We start from the raw sequence: 20,258 nt of genomic DNA, 5'->3' as shown, positions 1-20,258 counted from the left end.
TATTTTGCTGCTGGACAAGCATAACATGCTCAAATAGAAGCTGTAAACATGTAATCAGTGTTGATTGTACTCTACCGGAGTACTCGAAGCGCTCTATACAACACGCCACATTCACACATTCACACAAGCACTATCTTCTATGCTTTTTAAGTGCTTTCTAACTACCATGCACACACATGGTGTTTTGTATTCTGATCGATACAACTTGGAGTTGATATCTTGCGCAAGGATATTTGGTATATGCCAAATATCCTTGCGCAAGATATCGCTTGTTTCATCCAGTTTCGTCATAATAAAACTAATGAATTAGTCCTATCTCCAGTCATATATTTTCTTAATTTTGCTTTCCCAGTTCTAAAAAAAAAAAAATCAAACAAACAAACAGACAAAAATAAAACAATGTAAGGGGGTATAAGATATTTTTAGTTTTATACATAAGGACTGCACCTAATGATATATTTTTAAATTTCAGAATAATTAGTTTAGGGGTAACTTGTCAAAAACCAGATGTGCAATAAATCTCCAGCTCTGCCGTGTGTCAAAATAAACACTGAACCCACGGGGAAGCCACTGAGCTGAATACAGCTCAAAACAAAATCGAGATATAATTAGTCACTTCTAATATTTGAATTTGAAGTGACTAATTTTGTCTAATTCTTGTTCAGTAACAGCTTGAGCTGCACAGTCAAGGATGATGTAAGGGTGGGAGGGACATGTTTCAGATTTCTGTATTTGGCCAGTCCACCCTCCCGGATTATTTCAGTCTTCAACACAGCCTACAGAAAAATTTTAGGTGATAAGTTTGCTTTGTATTGCGTTTTAAAGGGACACCTGATATGAGTCTCTCTGACCAACTCTGCAATGCCTGTGCAACTGGAAATCTATTAGAAATCATAACTTTACTGCAAAATGGAGCTGATGTAAATATTAAAAATGTGTTTAATAGGACTGCAATACAGGTAAGTAATAAAAACCGTTTGAACTGGCTTTTTTCCGAAGTGATCTTAAACATATTTGGACGATTTCAGTCTGTTTTGCTTGCTAGCAGCTTGATTTACTTCCTTGTTTTAGTGCTTTGTGTTAGAGGCTGAGGCCTCCTCACATGTGCTCTTCAAATATCCACCAGCTTCGATAATGTCATCATTATACTGAATACAATCGTCTCAGATCGATGTAAATATTTTTTGAAGTGCAGAAATCTGTATGTGGCAGTTATAAGTTTGGACTCTCCAAAATAGATTTAAGTGTAGTGAAAAAGATAAACAGTTTACCAAAAGTCTAAAAAGCTGAAATTCATGATTTACTATCAGATTTAAATACATTTATAGATTAATATAAATACATATGTATGTGCATGAGTGTGTTTTATGGAGTAATAAGATGTTCTGTTATCACATCCTTAGTTTCACAATTTCTTTTTCAAATGCAGATTTTGTACTTGACTCAGAAAGAGCTGTAGTTTTTTTTTTTTTATCACATGAAGTAAAGAATAAACTTGTGTTCATATTATTGTAATTAAGAGAAATCAGCAAATCCGAGACAACATTAAAGTCTGAAATTGTCAATGGAGCTGAGGAGCAGCAAAATGGTGGTGTTAAGGAAATGGTGAGTGAGGGTGTTAGCTGTTAAAAAGAACCTGGATTTATTCAGATGTACATTTTTTGCTTTAGGACAAAATATATAAATTGTTCAAGTCTCTTAATTTTACAAGAAGCGGAAAATAAAGAATAAGTATTTACTGGTTTATGGTTGTGGGCAGAGGTCTGAACAGATCCTTTATGTATCTATCCAACACCATGTTTGGGGGAAAAAAGTCTTAGTCTGAGTTTTGTTTTTGTTTGTTTTAGTGATAACTTTTTAAGTAGCAGCTGCATTTCATCATAAAGTAGGGCACAGAAAAGAAAGCAGAGTCGTGAAGCATGAGGCACACAGACAAAGGACGCGCCCATGTCTACAACAAACAAGGAAAAAGGAAAAAGGGCTGCTTCCCACATTCTAACACACACACAATCACATACGCACATGCTCGCGTATCAACATTCCACTGAACAAATGTATTCATTATTGTATTACTTTTCTTGTGTATAAATAAAGACAAATGCAAGAACAGAGCATGCACATCACAGGGCCCCCACTTTGGTGTGAGCGCTCTGCCCTGCAAGTAAAAACTGCAGCGTGTGTGTTTCTACTCTCTGACTCTAAGCTGAAGAAGTGTCTTTAGAATAAATCTCTTGACACTACAAAAACAGAATTTTCCATTTTTTATGCTCGTGTCAAATATAAGTTACTAGAAAAATATTGAAAAAATGAAGAAAAAAACAACAATTCGATGCTTAATTAATTTCCTGCTATTAAAGATGATATCACTGAAAAAATTACATTTGAAAACCAAACAAGATTTTGAAATCCATACATATCTAGTTTAATTGCTTGCTTGCTTGATTAAAATTAATTCTTCCAGGATGGAGTTACCTTTAAGAGCAAACCTGTTCAGAAAGGCAAATAATCATGTGCAGCAGTTTGACCAGAAGGCCTGTTTTTAGCGGAGGTAGCGAAGACGTTTAAGTGGGAACTCCAGTCTCATGAAAATGAACCAATGGGCTGCTGTCAGTGCTTGTTAGGCCTGTGCGCAGCGAACCAAAAGTCCGTCAGCCCAACGTGAAAAATGCCCGGTTTGCCAGATTAGCAGCCCGTGCCCTGCTTGGATCTGATTTTAAACGTGCTTTTTTGTTGTTGTTTTTGCTCGTGCACTGTCTGCGTGTCACACGAGGTTTAATATGAACGATCGTATTGGGTGCAGGCCTGCAGCTGAACGGTCCACTCAGAGAGGAAGCTCCTCCTCGTTGACCGCTCATCCAACATATCGTGTGCTCGCGAGTTCATAATTATGCATAGTAACTTTGAAATTCATACATGCTGACGTGCACGAGTCCAGACGAACTGGTGAAGATGTTTTTCACCTATCTGTATGACGCAGTCCTTACCTGTGTGCCACCAATAGAAACAGGTCCGCTGATGCTGCTGTCCAATGGCAGGCGCAGATTTTCCCTGTGACGACAAGAAACGTCAGGAGGAGAGGCGGGGCCAATGCGGGGCCAATGAATTAATAGCAATACATTTATTGAGCATTAAATGCATTAAATTGGGATTTGGTGTCATGGGATGAATTTAATATTTACATATAAAAATGATAATCGCCAGGCACACCCTGGGCAGCTCCTTAAAGCTTCTTCTTCTCCTAAATTATCTCCCGCATCCATCCTCTCTCTCCCTCCATGCTGTGTGTGTGCAGGTAGTGAAGTTGGGGGACTCCCGGGTCATTGAGACTCTGCTGCAAGCGGGGGCAAATCCAAATGTGCCAGATCCCTCCTGCGGTCTCACCGTGACCCACGATGCCGCTCGTGAAGGATTCGTGGATTCTGTGCGCGTGCTGCTAAACTATGGGGCCGATGTTAACATCGCAGATGAAAGAGGTACGGAATTAAATGATTTGAGTTACTTCTGTTTTGTTTTCTTCTCGCACCTGGTTTTGATTGACCTATAACTCCATATGAAGGTAACCTTCCGCTGCACCTGGCCGCCAGTAAGGGTCACCTGGAGGTTGTCAGGCTGCTCATTGGATACACCGAGAATCGCGGCGTACGCAACAATGACGGACTCACCGCCGAGCAGCTCGCGCGCGGCAATGTCCACACGGACACAGCCACGTTCATCCAAAACCATCAGTGAGTGGATCAAACTGCACCTTACACGAGAAGAGTTTCTGCTCCCAAAATAATATGGGAGGGATTTTTCCTGAGCCCAGTTAAGTCAAAAACACAAAATAAAGGAACAAAACAAAAGTTTTAGTGTAGTGTGTGTGTGTGTGTGTGTGTGTGTGTGTGTTTAGCAATAAAGAGCCATGTAAAAGATGTAGGCTAATTATTTTACATGTCAGTACAGTGGTTTGTGCTCTGAATATTTTGTAGTTTTGTGAGTTTTAAGGCTTCAGGTGTGAGTTTGTTTTTTCTTGTTCTGTTAGTTTTTGTAATTCTGACCTTATTGGTTTAATTATGAATGACCTAAAATGACATTAGTGGACAAATTCCAGCTGCTGGAGCATAACAGTGAGATGTAAAAATTATGTCACGTCAATAACACACATAATGGTCTTAATTTTTTTTTCATCTTTTCAACACTAAAAGATACATATTGAAAAATAAAAAATAAAATTCAAATAAAATTCAGTTAAATTTAATAATAAATAACACAGGGATAAGTGGTCGTGGATAGAGTGAAACTATTGTTTCTATCAGCTTACATATAGACTTAATAATAATAATAATAATAATAATAATAATAATAATAATGGATTGCATTTATGCTGAAGCACTATAATCTTTCATTTGTTTCTAGAACCTTTGTGAAACTAAATGAGCAGATTACTGTCTGTGGCCACAACATGTGCTGTGTGTTTAAATCTGTTGCATTTGAGTCATCTTACTTTGCTATTACATTAACAAATGAAATCAAATTTGTATTCTGTTTTTCTTTAATATTTAGGTGACATTTACAGTCACCTAAGTACAGTTGTGCTTTCACATGTTTACTAAGCAGAAGTTAGGAAGTAAAGCCATAAGATTTACACTACAGAGAGTAGTGCAAGGAGCAATTTTATACTTATTAAACCAGTATGCACCTTTACAGGCTACACAATGAATTTAAGGATAATGTTTACATGTTAATAGTCAAATCGTTAAAATCTGTCAATAGACTCTGAGCTTTCTGAGGCCCGTCCATTGTGTGCCACAAAACAGCGTTTCTGAATGTAAAGGAAACATAATGCTGCTGTCACCTTTTCTATAAAATTATCTAAATATTATTTTCCAGTTCACAGATTGAACTGGTTTGTTTGTTTCTTGTGTTTCGTCAGCGAGGCTTTGAACTCTAATAAAGCGCCTCTTTTTGATACTCAGCTCGAAACATTTAACCGAAAGTGAAACTTAAAATCTTTCGCGTGCAGTTTGAAATTAAACGACCGTCTTGTTGTTCAGTTTTCAATAGCAAATAATTACACCGAGCTTGTAATAACCCAGTGGTGATACTGTTGTTTAACTTATTCATTACCGGAATTAGAATTATTGCAACCTGTATTTGAAGTGTGTCAGCCTGAACTCGCGAGCTTTGTTTTTATGTCAATTCGTTATTAGAGGAAACCGGAGGTCGCTGTGTTAAAGCTTCTTTCTGAAATCATCTCCAATCAGATTCCAGTCAGACGTCAGCTCATCGTTAATGAGCATGCGCATACGCCGCATCTTCTTTAGTTTTTTTTTTTTTTCTCAGACAGGACCGGACAGCTGAACCTGCAACAGAGCGAGCGCGATTTTGACTTCACCTCAGGTCTCCGCCACCACAAAGTCCTCGATATGCGTGGGTTTTTGTTTGTTTTGGGGGGTGTAACTTTAGATTGTGTCTGGGTGCATATGGAAATAAAACGCACACTGCTGACAAAGCTTTCCTTTATGGCACAAAAGCAATAATTAAAAGACTCTCACGTGACCGCACATGAGAAGCGAAAAATGCCCACCTTAGAGGAGCCTAGGCAAGAATCGATCAATCCGAGACAAATGACAGCGTTGTGGAGGATGTAAGCGGGCTGAGCTACAGCGCAACGAACAGTTTAAAGGTGACAAACCAGTTTTTCTTTTGCTTCGGAACAAACAGAGGTTTTAATGTCAGTTAAAATTTATCCCAGGGTTAAAATCAAATTTGCGCTCATGCCTCGTGGAGCTGACCACACAGTGAAAATGTTTAACTTTTATAGACTGTAAAACACATTGTAGTTCCACTTATTTTATAATTTTTCAGGTCTAATTTTAGTTAGTATGCATGGATGCAGAGGTTAAATATGTGCCATGAACTTCCACATTTTTCTCCCACAGCTAAGAGGAAGGATGTGATTAAGAGAGCCTGGAGTCTGTTTGGAAAGCAACTTCTTCTTCTGATCTTTTGTTTCCCGAACTTTTTTGCCGGACATTGAACACGTCTATACGTTAAAAACAATAATTAGCGCTACAAAAACTAAAGAACAAAAATCTGGGATTTATATTCAGTCTGGTGGAAAGAATACTTTGCAACACTTGCTTACTAAATGAGAGAATGTGACTCTTTCATATGGTTATTGAAAAACTGTGAAGCTGAGTGCATAAAAGTGTTTTTCATTGTTATTTTTATGCATTTACCAAACTAATACCTTACATACTGTGAAACATTGCTTTCACATTCACCATTAGGTGCATCTACACACTTCCGACACAGTCACATAAACATTAACTTCTTTTTGATGCTGCATTTTGTTTGATGGTGTTATGTTCTGGTCATCAATGAAAGCTCTCAGAAAACCCCTGGCACCTTTGTGTCTGGGCTAACATTTATCTAAAGCTTCAAAGTTAGTACAAAGTTATGTTGTACCAAACAGCAAGCATCAAAGTGTATCATCTAATTGTAACCTACGGTCTTCTGTTTTTTGTGCACGCAAATAAATCACACGTGAAATTTTCTTCTTCTGTATTGTCTGTTTTATTATTTTCCTTTAGCACATCACAGTCATATTTACTCTTACCAACAAGAAAAGGTTTTGCAAATAACCATTAACACACATAATTTATCATATAAGAAAAGTTTGCTCTTTAAATCTTTAGTAGGTTTTTTTTTTTAATCCAAAGAATTCCTGTGAGTTTGGTTATCTTAATTAGAAGCCGTCACTCTGGATTGTGACTAAGCAAAACTTTGTGCAGGCGTGCTGAACGGACATGATTCACTTTCCAGCGTTGGGTGTGTTCAGGGATTTCAACACATCCCGTTATAAGTGAAACGCTGAAGCAACGCCACATAGTATCACACTCACAGATGTACACATACAGTATGGTACATTTGTTATTTTTTGCATATTTGTCACAGTAAAAAAGTTTCAGATGAAAAACATTTTAATGTTGGATAAATATAACCTGGGTAATTACAAAATGCAGTCACTTCATTTATAAGGGGGAAAAAAGGCTTTCTATGGTGGCCCTGAGAGGCCAAACGGACTGCAACTTAAAAAAACACTTGCAAAAGGAAAAATGCTGCAAAAAGAAAAACGTTTGCAAAAAGAAAAATGCTGCAAAAAGGAAAACGCTGCAAAAAGAAAAATGCCGCAAAAAGAAAAATGCCGCAAAAAGAAAAATGCTGCAAAAAGGAAAACACATCCAAAAAGAAAAACGCTGCAAAAAGAAAAACGCTGCAAAAAGAAAAATGCTGCAAAAAGAAAAATGCTGCAAAAAGAAAAATGCCGCAAAAAGAAAAATGCTGCAAAAAGAAAAACGCTGCACAAAGAAAAACGCTGCAAAAAGAAAAACGCTGCAAAAAGAAAAACACTGCACAAAGAAAAATACTGCACAAAGAAAAACGCTGCACAAAGAAAAACGCTGCAAAAAGAAAAATACTGCAAAAAGAAAAACACTGCACAAAGAAAAACGCTGCAAAAAGAAAAATGCTGCACAAAGAAAAACGCTGCAAAAAGAAAAACACTTGTAAAAAGAAAAACGCTGCAAAAGCACACACAACACAACGGAAATGTTTCTGTGGAGACAATAACGGGACGGACCAGTTGCTCGAACCAAAACATGCTAACAAGTGCACTGGGGCTGTGTCCCAATTAAGAGACTGCACGCTTGAAGTACGCGCACTACGCGTACTACGTACGGTGCGTACTATAAGTACGAGAAGTGCGGAAGTGAGAGGCTTGTGAAATGGGACGGTATACGCTTCGTCGCGCTGTTCAGGTGCATTTGGAGTATGCATTTGAAGCACACTTCGAATTGGGACAGCCGTCGTCGCGTGGCGGTGACGTAACCGCACTTAAAATGCGTACTTCAAGCGTGCAGTCTCTTAATTGGGACACAGCCTGGGACTGGGAGACACTTCAAAGAAGTGGAAGTGGAGCGGCCAAAGAGTAAACTTTCAAAAGTAAGTTCTGAATATTATGTCACTTATTTATGTGCAAATGTTTAATAATGAGGAACATTAAAACATTACTGTTGGCCACATGCCGGCAAAGTTATGTGACATTAGCGATGTTTGTACTTTCAGCGTTTACTTTGTTTTAAAGCCTTTACTTTATACGCCGTTCAATAGTCGACCTTAATCTCACAGAGAATATGATGATTTTGTGGATAATTAAAGTCAGTCATATATCCACAAACACAACAGGCTGAAAGTCAGTGACGCTGCTCTGTTTGCAGTCCTGAATATCACAGCACAAGCAGGATCCACTGCACTGTTAATCTGAGCTATGTTATATTGCTGCCTCTGTTCGGTGGACAGACTGAGGGAGCCACTGCTGCACATCATCTGTGAGGCTTTGCAGCCCTGATGATCCACCAGGACAAACTCAGCAGTGTGTGAGGAAGAGGAGGAGGAAGAGCCAGCAGCAGCTGACAGATGGAGAGAATAGACAGACTGTTCCCTGTTTGTGAAGGACTGCTAGGAAAGTTTAACATAACTGTCTGTCCTGAATCAGTCTTATTAGGTAATGTTCAAATAATGTGATCATCCCAGTGTTTCCAGTGTGGGAGAAAGTACTCAGGGCCTTCAAGTTACACACTATGAAAGGCAGCAACAAGTTTAATGTTCAGAAACCTAAAGTATGTATCAGCAGCAGAATGGAGCTAAAAATAAATGTTGGTTTCAGTTCTATGAAGCTTTGAGTATTTTGGATCAGTAGCACTGCTGTGTTTGTTGCATCATATTGCTGTAATTGTTTACATGCTTTATATATTCTGAGCTAAGTTGATCTATAGTGTTACATCATATTCTATAAGGATGTTATGTGTTTGTAGACTTCCTGCCCAGTTTGACCCATTTAGCAGACGTCAGCCTGTTTAAGACTCTGATATCTATTCTGTATGACTTAAAGCAGTTATGACATGGTCTGATTTTCTCACCCAATAAAGGAATATTTAATATATCAGTCTACTCTTCATTCTATCAGAAACAGTTATCACAGCTCGTACATTTGCTTTTTCCACATATATGTAAGCATTGAGCCAAATTTAGTAATGCCAACATATTAAAAGAACAATATTTGTCTCTTATATATGATACACCTATATATGCATTGTCAAAGATACTTGTCTTTAAGGTGATAGGAAATATAAATAACTGCAACTTGAATCTTTACTGAAGCTCAGAGTTTGGCACAGAGTTCATGTTCACTGCTGTAATAACTAATAATGATTAATATAATATTGGCCATATTATATTTACATTACCAAAGTGAGATGACTTTAGTCTCATGAACAACATGAGCTAATTGTTATTTACTAGCTAATCTTAAAACGACTGTTCAGTGCAGAAATGAAGCCCAAAAATCATGTTTTACTGTCCTGTGGTCTCAGCCTCAGATACTTATCAAATCACACAAAGTTCAAATAGAAACAAATGTACAAAATATGTTCTCCTTCATTTCTGTCAAACAAAGCTGTATGAAACGTTTCCAGCTGTTAGTATCATGGTTGCTAGGCAACCTGGGCAGCGTGACGGAGGCTAGACCGTCCCATTTCACAAGCCTACAAGCCTCGCACTTCACTCAAAGACCTCAGCGGTCTTTGAGTACGCGGCCCTTGAGGACCGTTTAAGGCTGCAGACCCTGAATTGGGATACAGCCATACATACATGTTTTGGTTCCTGCAACTGGTCCGTCCGGTTATTGTCTCCCCAGAAACATTTCCGTTGTGTTGTGTGTGCTTTTGCAGCGTTTTTCTTTTTGCATGTGTTTTCTAAAGTTGCAGTCCGTTTGGCCACTCAGGGCCACCGTAGCTTTCCAGACCTACGTGGCCCTGTGTGAAAAGTACTTACCCACCAAGAACTTTCACATCACCGTGGAGAAACTTTGGTCCACCATTTTTGGCAGAATTGCGCTTGAGCAGGAACGTTAACGTTGTAAAGACACACCTTTCAGCACAAGCACTTCACCAGATGCTAGTGATGTGTCGGTCGCGAACGAAACGGCTCTTAGAGCCGGGTCTTTGACGTGAACGACACAATCCGGCTCCTTATCCTTATCCTTTACAGCAGTGATTATTACGGCTGTTTACATTCCCCCACAAGCCGACACTGACCGTGCACTCAGGGAACTGTACAGCGCGATCAGCAGCGAGGAAACCGCACACCCAGAGGCAGCGTTTATCACAGCCGGAGAGTTTAATAAGGGAAACCTGAAGAAAGTCTCACCAAAACTCCATCAACACATCCTTTTCAACACACGTGGAAACCGGCTACTCGACCACTGTTACACCTCTTTCTGGGATGCGTACAAAGCCCTCCCCCGCGCCCCATTCGGCCAATCAGATCACTGCTCCATCCTGCTCCTGCCCGCCTACAGGCAGAAGCTGAAACAGGAAGCTCCAACCCGGAGGGCGGTGCACTGTTGGACGGACCAATCGGAGTCTGCGCTGCGGGACTGTTTTGATCACGCGGACTGGGAAATGTTTCACGTGGCCGCCAGAGACATTGATGAATACACAGACTCAGTCTGTGGATTTATCAGGAAATGCGTGGAAGATGTCGTCCCATCCAGAACAGTCAAATCCTTCCCAAATCAAAAACCCTGGATTAACGGAGATGTTCGCGCGGCACGGAACACCGCCTTTGCCTCCGCGAACACATCGGACTACAAACACGCACATTACCAACTCCGGAAGACGATCAAAGCAGCCAAACGTGAGTACAGGGACAGGGTGGAGCAACAGTTTGACAACCCTCGGAGTATGTGGCAGGGACTAAACACGATCACAGACTTTAGAGGGAAAACCAGCACACCGCAGACCACGGCCTCTCTGTGTGAGGATCTAAACGTATTCTACGCTAGATTCGACACAGCGAACACCATGAGACCGGACAGTGTGCGCACCGCGGATGACGTCAGTGCGCACACTGTGTCTGAGGAGGATGTGCGGAAGTGCTTCAGGAAGGTGAACGCACGCAAAGCTACTGGTCCGGACGGGATTCCCGGCCGCGTCCTCAGGTCATGCGCGGCTCAGCTGGCTGGAGTGTTCACGCACATCTTCAACCTTTCCCTCTCTCTGTCTGTAGTCCCAGCCTGCTTCAAAATGGCCACCATCGTCCATGTACCCAAATCCTCCACCATCTCCTCATTGAACGACTGGCGACCTGTAGCCCTGACCCCCATCGTAAGCAAATGCTTCGAGAAGCTGGTCAGGGACTTCATCTGCTCTGCACTACCCGACTCACTGGACCCTCTACAGTTTGCATACCGCCACAACAGGTCCACTGATGATGCCATAGCCCTGACACTACACACTGCCCTGTCACACCTGGAGAAGAGAGACACGTATGTGAGGATGCTGTTTGTAGATTACAGCTCAGCATTCAATGCCATCGTTCCCTCGAAGCTGGACAGGAAACTGCAGGATCTAGGACTGAGCAGCTCCCTCTGCAGCTGGATCCTTAGCTTCCTGTCTGACAGACGCCAGGTGGTCAGACTGGGCAGCATCACCTCATCCCCCATCACACTGAACACTGGTGCTCCACAGGGGTGTGTACTGAGCCCTCTCCTGTACTCACTCTACACCTACGACTGCACAGCCACTAACAGCTCCAACATCATTGTGAAGTTTGCGGACGACACTACAGTGGTGGGTCTTATCACCAACGGTGATGAGACGGCTTACAGGGAGGAGGTCAGCGCCCTGACCCACTGGTGTCAAGACAACCATCTCACCCTCAACGTCGCAAAGACAAAGGAGTTGATAGTGGACTTCCGGAGGTGCAGAGAAGTACACACCCCCATCACCATCAACGGCGCTGCTGTGGAGAGAGTGAGCAGCTTCCGGTTCCTTGGTGTACATCTGGCTGAGGATCTTACGTGGTCAGTACACACAAACAAAACAGTGAAGAAGGCACAGCAGCGCCTCTTCTTTCTCAGGAGACTGAAAAGATTCGGCATGAGCCCCCGCATCCTCAGGACCTTCTATCACTGTGCCATTGAGAGCATCCTCACTGGATGCATCACCACCTGGTATGGCAACAGCACCGCCTACAACTGCAAAGCTCTCCAGCGAGTAGTGCGGTGCTCTGAACGGATAATTGGAGGTGAGCTTCCCTCCCTCCAAGACATCTACAGGAAGCGCTGCCTGAGGAAAGCGGGGAGGATCATCAAGGACTCCAGTCACCCCAGCCATAAACTGTTCAGACTGCTTCCATCAGGAAGGAGGTTCTGCAGCATCCGGTCCCGTACCAGCAGACTGAGAGACAGCTTCTTCCATCAGGCCATCAGACTGCTGAACACGTCATAGACACCTCAGCTTCACTACTGGAACTTCAACATTATGCACTCCGTACTGTATATAAATGCCACTTGTTTTGCACATATTCAACTCTGTATATTTTATATATTTTATTAGTGTGAATGCTTGAAAAGCATTCACAGTATTGTTGTTGTAATCTTTATTATTATAATATTTTATTATCTATTCCGTACGTTTTTTGAAAGCCTACTCCTTCAAAACCGTTCAACTTAGAAAAACCATTCAAACACCATTAGATTCCTATTCTTTTGGACATGATTGCTTGTATTTTTCTCATTTTTAACATTTATATTTTTAATTTTATTCAACTTTATTCAACAAAAATTTCCCATGTATTTCAATGGGGAGACCCTTCAAATCCTCATTCAACTTACTCATTTTTAAACTCTTACTACTTCAACATACGTTCACATAGAGCCACCATTCAAACTTTAAAACGAAGACAAGACATTCAACTATTCAACTTGTATTTATCTTTTCAATATCTATTATACTTTTTCTTCAGTTCCAGTTTAAGTTTCATGATGTTTTTTCACCCGTTTCAGAGTTTATAATGGGTGTGTATGGGACGGAATGTTGGGGCTAGAGTGAGGCAGCTCAACTGCTAGAGTGAGAGGAGCAAAAAAATTAATCTTAAAATATTTTTTAAAACTGCTGCTGTGTCTGCAGCGTTTGCTCTACAGGTATGATTTTACCCTCAAAACGTAGCCATGGCTGTCCTCTTTCATCCAATGTGTTTACTATTGTACTAGGTGTTATGGTTCTTTCATAAATGTCACCAATGCACAGCCTCCTCCCTCCAACTCTTCCATAGACTCTAATGTTAAAATGGCTCAGAAGGTTGGTTTGAAAATCAGAAGAGCATGGTGTCTTTCCACTGTCACCACGTCCATATAATAAACTCCACAGACATGAAAACTGAGAATTTGGTAGACTAGACATTGCTGTCGCTCACAGTGAAAGAATTTTGTCAATACGACTTTTACTTTTCATTTGGGAACGATTTGTTTCGGCCTGACTTTTCTGTTCATTTTAAGCAGCAAAAGTGAGGTGCATGTCTGTGTGCGTGTGTATGGAGCCATTGGGTGCGGTCACTATAGCAACCAGGCTCACACCTGCCTGCTTAACGAGCTCTCTCTGCCACTGTGCCAAGATTCATATTAAGCACTTCTCTTTCAACTGCTGCTGTGTCCACAGTGTTACAGCCATCATTTTACCCTCAAAACGTCGCCATCGTTGTTCTCTTTCCAACATCTTGTCTTTCAAAGCTCAGAGATGTAAACTTTTTAAACTGTGTGGGTCCAAGTGGAGGGATCACATTTTAGTCATTCAGTGATTCAAAGAATACAAACTTTTAATATTCTTTCAGATGTTTTCTGACTCTAAATTTTCTTTTCTCATTTCTTAGGTTTTTCTAATTTACAATTAAAACATTTTCAGCTTTTTTCCAGCTTCTTCTTCTGTGTAACCTTCAGCTTTTAGCAGTTCAGCACTTTTGTTTTCAGGTTAAATTCGGGTTTTTTTTTTTTTATCTCATTCAAAATTTTTAACTTAAATTCAGTAATTATTTCATTTCAATGCATACATTCAGATTCAAGCATTCACACTGCAGTTTCTTCAGAAAATGCACTTTCTAGTTATTATTATTATTATTTTTTTTTTTTTTTTTTTTTACTATTTAATTTGTAAAAATGTGTATACACACACACACACACACACACACACACACACACACACACACACACACACACACGTAGGAAAATATTTAGTATACACATCCAGAAATGCATACACTATTATATATTGTACATATATTTATTAGTTTCAGGTTGGCCATTCTTGTATTTTGCTCGTTTGTGTTGTTGTGTTTGCACATCTCTGTTGCTTGTGGGGCTCACACACAAGAATTTCACTCGCATGTGCTGTGCCAGTGTGCCTGCACATGTGATGTGACAATAAAAGTGATTTGATTTATCGCGAGCCGTGTTTTTTTTTTTTTTTTCTTTCTCTCACCCTCTTTCTCGCACTTTTTTCCCGCTTCACTCTGCAGGCGAGCCTTGTGCTTTGCGCAAGGTTAAATTTCCTAAGTGATCGGTTCAATTCTGTCTTTGTAAACGGCATATTCAATGAATCATTTGTGTCGTCAGCTTGCTTGCAGTATCTCCCTGTTCTCTGCTAGTGTAATTTCTCTTCCCCTTTGACCTTCTTCGCTAATATTACATGAGCTATGGGTTTTAACTAGAGCTGGGCGATAGAACGATAACGATATGTATCGCGATATAACTTTTACTCGATAGAGAAATTAAGCTATCGCGATAGACCTCGCCGCTCTTGTCCTCTTAAAAAAAAAAAAAAAAAAAAAAAAAAAAAAAAGGTCAGCCAATCCAAATTAAGTAGCCCAGAGCCGAACCAATCACAGCCGCAGCGTCACGTCGCGTGACTTGTTACCTACAGCACAAGTGCCAAGCTGCACGTGTGTTTGTTTGGGAAGCAGCCAGCGCATAATGGAGGAAATGAGTGTGCCGACTAGAAAAATCAACCGAGCGTGACCGAAGAGAAAACAGATGACGGTTCCAATGCCGGAGAGATTGTCGAACGGAAGAGCCATAGAAGTTCCGTAGTGTGAAGGTATTTCGGCTATTTCAAGTCTGACAAAAAACAGAGTAGCGTGCACTGTAAATTGTGCCGAAAGCAAGTCTGGAAATACAATAAACTGGTGCATGCGTCACACTGTGCGCAACGTTATTGTTTCGGTGAAATGAATTTCTACAATACTGTTAATTCTACTCTCTGCAGTGTTTAAATGCTTACATATACACACAGTTACTGTCCGTCCACACATACGACTCGGTTCTGCTTCTATGCCGCAGCTTTGTTTACTTTTTCCCACCGAGGCTTCTAGACTTCTGATTGGCCAACATTTCTGCACGGTTAGGAATCTAGCGCCACCTGCTGCTTTGGCATGTTCATAGCAGCGTTTTCCTTCATTTCTGCCTTTATGTGTGGACGGGATTATTTTTTAAAACGAAAACGGAAAATCTCAGTTTTCAAAAATACCCGTGTACGTGTGGACGTAGCCTCAGTCTCTGACTGGAAGCGCTAATTCGTCATTCGGCTTTTGTCAGACTAAAGTAACTGTTAAAACTGTTTGAAAAGCTAAGCTATACAACAAGCAGAGATCGAGAATTTCCTTTTAGTTCTCAGTTTATTTGATATTGACAAAAGTTAGTCAGTTTTGTCTGTTCTTCTGTAAAACAAACTAAGATTTATTTTTAGAATTAATATTTTGTTTCTAAGTGGAATTGACAATTTAGTCTGTTTCGTTTGTTCTATTTTGAAACTTAAACGCTTTAGCGGCTGCCTTTTGTGTAGTTTGCAATATTTGCCTTTATCTATCTGAAAAAGTCTCATGTTCCTTAAGTACATCTACCCTGTTGAACTTATTATGGGAAATAAATATTTAAATCAAAACAAGCTGCTGATTATTTCACATTTTACTTGTGAGCAACGGCACATTTAAATCTTACAAATATAGTTATTTGGCTTATATCGTGATAGATATCGTTATCGACTGAAATGGAAAAAAACATATCGTGATATGAAAAAATCTCATATCGCCCAGCTCTAGTTTTAACAAAGGTTTTTGCCATCATATCTGCCTTTTCTTCTTCTTTCACCGCTGTGACTTCCCCTTCACTTAATACTGGATACCTATATTTACTTGTAATGCCATTCATCCTTCTGATCACTGACCATACCTTACCTATGTCTGCCTCTCTCCCCACTGAATTACAAAAGCTCCTCCAACTGTCCCTCTTTGCAGTTTTAAGGGTTCTTCTCACAATAGCTTGTGATTTTTGATATTAAACAAAATTCTGATAACTCTGATTTCTTTTTAACATCCTAAAAGCTTTATTTCTGCACTTAATTGCTGCATCACATTCCTTTGTCCACCAGGTTACAATCTTCCTGTTTCTGCCTCCTTTCAGCTTTAATTCAATTCAATTCAATTTTATTTATATAGCACCAAATCACAACAACAGTCGCCTCAAGGCGCTTTATATTGTACAGTAGATCCTACAATAATAGATACAGAGAAAAACCCAACAATTGAGCCCGTTCTCACTCCCGAGGCGTAACATGCTGACATTTTGTCATGTCCCGCGGCATTCCTGAGGAACGTGAAAGGTGACCTTCCGCGTTCTTGTGGTACGCGCTGGGTTATGGATGAAATCCAGTGGAATGACGCTCCCGCTGTAATAGACGTTCCAGCCCTGTATTCCAGCCCTAAACCTAACCTTATCCCTAGGCCTAACCATAACCTTATTCCTGACCTTAACCAGGACTTTAATAACGTTAAATAGCATGTTTCCAAGAGATTTGAAGAAAAAGAGTGAACATGTGTAGATTGAGTCCAGACGGTTCTCACATTTCCTCATTTTACCGAGGTCGTCATTTAGGAACGTGTTGGGTAGTCGAAAACGTAATATGTTGACGATTTGTCACCTAGCGTAAAATGTTACGCTTTGGAAGTGAGAACGTGTTGAACAATCATATGACCCCCTATGAGCAAGCACTTTGGCGACAGTGGGAAGGAAAAACTCCCTTTTAACAGGAAGAAACCTCCAGCAAAACCAGGCTCAGGGAGGGGCGGGGCCATCTGCTGCGACCGGTTGGGGTGAGAGAAGGAAGACAGGATAAAGACATGCTGTGGAAGAGAGACGGAGATTAATAACAAGTATGATTCAGTGCAGAGAGGTCTATTAACACATAGTGAGTGAGAAAGGTGACTGGAAAGGAAAAACTCAATGCATCATGGGAATCCCCGGCAGCCTACGTCTATTGCAGCATAACTAAGGGAGGATTCAGGGTCACCTGGTCCAGCCCTAACTATATGCTTTAGCAAAAAGGAAAGTTTGAAGCCTAATCTTGAAAGTAGAGATAGTGTCTGTCTCCTGAATCCAAACTGGAAGCTGGTTCCACAGAAGAGGGGCCTGAAAACTGAATGCACTAAAACCAGATCGAGTGTGTGGCCACACTGTTGCGTTGGTGCAGGCACACATGGAACTAAATTAAAAGAATCAGTAAGTTTTGTTTTTTCTTATTTCCGTTGTGTTTTGTGTGCTTTTGCAGCGTTTTTCTTATTGCTGGTGTTTTCTTAAGTTACAGTCTGTTTGGCCTCTGAGGGCCACCGTAGGGTTCACCCAGCGAGAACGCCCCACCTGTGGTGAGTGTGGCCGGCAATACTGCATTTCTGACTGCTACTAATACGTTTCGAATTGAAACGCTGAAAAAGCACAGCGTATCCAGAAAACACATTATATTCCGCGATACAAGCACTGCCCCAGTGTCCCCTCTCCCTACTGGCTTTCAGCGACAGGCAGCAGCAAACAGGCTGCGTTTAACATCGCCTACGATAATGTCAAAGAAGAGGTTCCGTTCACTAAGTTCAAGTCCGAAATAATTCTTCACAAGAAAAATGGCTTGAACGTAAACCCAACATACGGTAATGATGTCGCGAGCACCCAGTTTATAGGTGTCGGCGCAGACACATTGAAAATAAAAGAGAAAAAAGGCAAAATTACAGGAGCTGACGGTCTGAGGGGCATGTGACTGCAGTGGAGGATAGTCCATAAGATATCGAGCTGCTCAGATATTGAGATGTTCAGTTTGAAGCCTTTGAGACACTTTGAGGTCCTTTTAATTTAGATTTTCCTTTTATTTAATATATCTTGAGATGTTTTAAGTTTAAATTTCAGCTCAGTGAAGCACTAAGCACAAACACTTTTCAGTAACTTATCTTTCTTTTAGAACTGGGCTCCAAATAAAGAATTTTGTGTTGAGAAGATTGTTATTTAATCATTTACAAATCAATATTGTCTGTATGGACAATCTTGATTTATCTTGTGCTTTTGTTTTATTGATCTTCATTTTGTCATCTCTATTATGTGTTTGATTCTATTGTTTGTTTGTTTGTTTGTTTGTTTGTTTGTTTGTTTGTTTGTTTTTTTTGTGTCCCGTTTGGATCTTTAGCCATCAGAATTGTTGTCTTAAGGCCAAGAAAGATGCCAAGCGGATTTATTTTACCAAGTGGATCATCATGGCCTTGCCATATTGGTCCATTTGATTGACCTTTATTATAATTATGTATTTATTTTATTTTCGGTTGCTACAAACGGGACAGACATGACTGGGGGATAGGACAGGGGGAAAGAATGAAAGAAAGAGAGGGAGAGAAAGAAAACCAAAGGGGAGAAGAGACGGTGAGATGGGGGGAAGAAAGAAAGAAAAACAAACAAAACACCTGGGTCACCTGTATGCAGAAAAAAAAACAGAAGAGAAAGCAAACAAAAAAAAGAGCAACATAATAAATACAGCACCATCACAATAAACTAGCTAGCAGTAGATAACAGTAGATACTAAATATTAAACGCTATTGTGCAGCACGCAAGATAGACAGCGCACAATGTGCTTTGAGGCAGCAGCCAAGAAGGGTGTAGTCCGCGTCTGTGTACACCTGTGTGCACACCTGTGTGGATCAGCATGCTTGTATTACAAAGGTTTCTCCATGTAACGATCTGCTAGGGAGTTTGGGGAGTTTTATTCTATTGTTAAGTGTCCTTGGACTCAAGGTGCTTTTTAAAGGTGCTTTTTAAATAAAATCTATTATTATTATCATAATTATTATCATTATTATTATTACTTAAGTTATTTCTTTATTCAGCAGATCTGGCAGTAATCAGACCAGCAAACATGATATTTACGTCAAGTTTATGCCATTTAAAACAACGGTGTAAAAGCAAAATGTACACATCAGGCAGCTGGTTTGCCAGTTTGAAGAGACCGTAATGCTAATTTGACAAGTACAATTTTTTACTTGTATAATAAGTTTATGCTTTTGTATGTAGATAAAGTTTTGAAATGTAGTCTGACTGAATGTATGTCAAGCACCATAGATAACGTATTGGAATGTGTTACTATTGAAAGCCATGTTGAAAAAGCTAACAATATAATTATAAGTTGCATATATAGGACACCAGGATCGTGCCTTGACACATTCAATGAAAAACTTGCTGCTATGTTTAGCAACCTAAACATGCATGTCCCAGAGTAAAGCCTGCAAATAATGAACTTACCACTAAATCCCAGTTCATGAGCTCTAACAGAGTGATTGCCTCTGGAGGATTGTCGATTCCAGTGCAAGCCTGTGAGAAGAAAGCAAAACAAAAGATGAACTGCAAGTTTTATTACTTTTATTTATTGCAACGACACCTTGGAAACACAAATGTGCAAAAAAGGCAAAAAAATTTGTGTCACTTATAGTATCAAAGGATTATCATACCAAAAACTGACCCAGAATAAACTAGGTGCATCTGTAGCTTTAATTATATTTTAGTTTTATCTACCTGAAGGCTAAAAGAAGTCATGTGAGATGTCCCTTCTTTGGAGAAAAAAAAACATTAAAGGTAACTGAAGCTTTAAATCTAAAACCTTAGCATTTTTTTTCTTTGCATGTAAGAGACCCAATAAGGGAATGTGCATCGAGGCTAGAGGGAAGGTTGTAAATGCTCTGCTTAACTATGTGGCAGGGAGCAAATTAACAATTGTATCGCCTGCTCATAAGAATGACCCCAAAGAACATTTTCAAGTACTTGGGAATGACTTTAATGGAAAGAAGGAGACACTGTAATTTTTATAATAATTTATAATATTTAGCTTGTCAACAGCAAAATGTACACATCAGGCAGCTGGTTTGCCAGTTTGAAGAGACCGTAATGCTAATTTGACAAATACAATGCTTTACTCGTATAATAAGTTTATGCTTTCTGTGAAATTTGCTCAAACACACTCACCGGCCACTTCATTAGGTACATCTGCTCAACCTCTCCTTCAGTCAAGAATCTAATGGCA

General features: G+C 40.1%; 1 protein-coding gene and 1 long non-coding RNA gene across 2 annotated transcripts in view; one reads left to right on the top strand and one right to left on the bottom strand.

The window, feature by feature from the left end:
* The first annotated feature begins 779 nt into the window (after positions 1 to 779).
* On the top strand, positions 780 to 6,538 carry LOC146679946 (cyclin-dependent kinase 4 inhibitor B-like). Its single transcript, XM_085448336.1, has 4 exons — positions 780 to 959; positions 3,293 to 3,473; positions 3,557 to 3,725; positions 5,922 to 6,538. The coding sequence occupies exons 1-4, from the start codon at positions 837 to 839 to the stop codon at positions 5,923 to 5,925; spliced, it is 477 nt and encodes a 158-aa protein (XP_085304462.1). The 5' UTR covers positions 780 to 836; the 3' UTR covers positions 5,926 to 6,538.
* A 9,689-nt stretch (positions 6,539 to 16,227) lies between these two features.
* Positions 16,228 to 20,258, bottom strand: part of LOC146679945 (uncharacterized) — a 4,988-nt gene continuing 957 nt past the window's right edge. The window contains exons 1-3 of the long non-coding RNA XR_014917911.1: positions 20,201 to 20,258; positions 19,484 to 19,552; positions 16,228 to 17,055 (exon numbers count right to left, since the gene is read on the bottom strand). The exon at positions 20,201 to 20,258 is cut by the window's right edge and continues 957 nt beyond it. This is a non-coding gene — a long non-coding RNA (uncharacterized LOC146679945). The remainder of the gene's footprint in view (positions 17,056 to 19,483; positions 19,553 to 20,200) is intronic.

The sequence above is a fragment of the Copadichromis virginalis genome, linkage group LG23, assembly GCF_057382275.1.
Source record: "Copadichromis virginalis isolate Kocher_CV1m ecotype Utaka linkage group LG23, C_Virginalis_male_GT1.1, whole genome shotgun sequence".
Classification (NCBI taxonomy): Eukaryota; Metazoa; Chordata; class Actinopteri; order Cichliformes; family Cichlidae; genus Copadichromis; species Copadichromis virginalis.
Note: the sequence above shows the minus strand (reverse complement) of the source record. Positions and strands in the feature narration are given on the sequence as shown.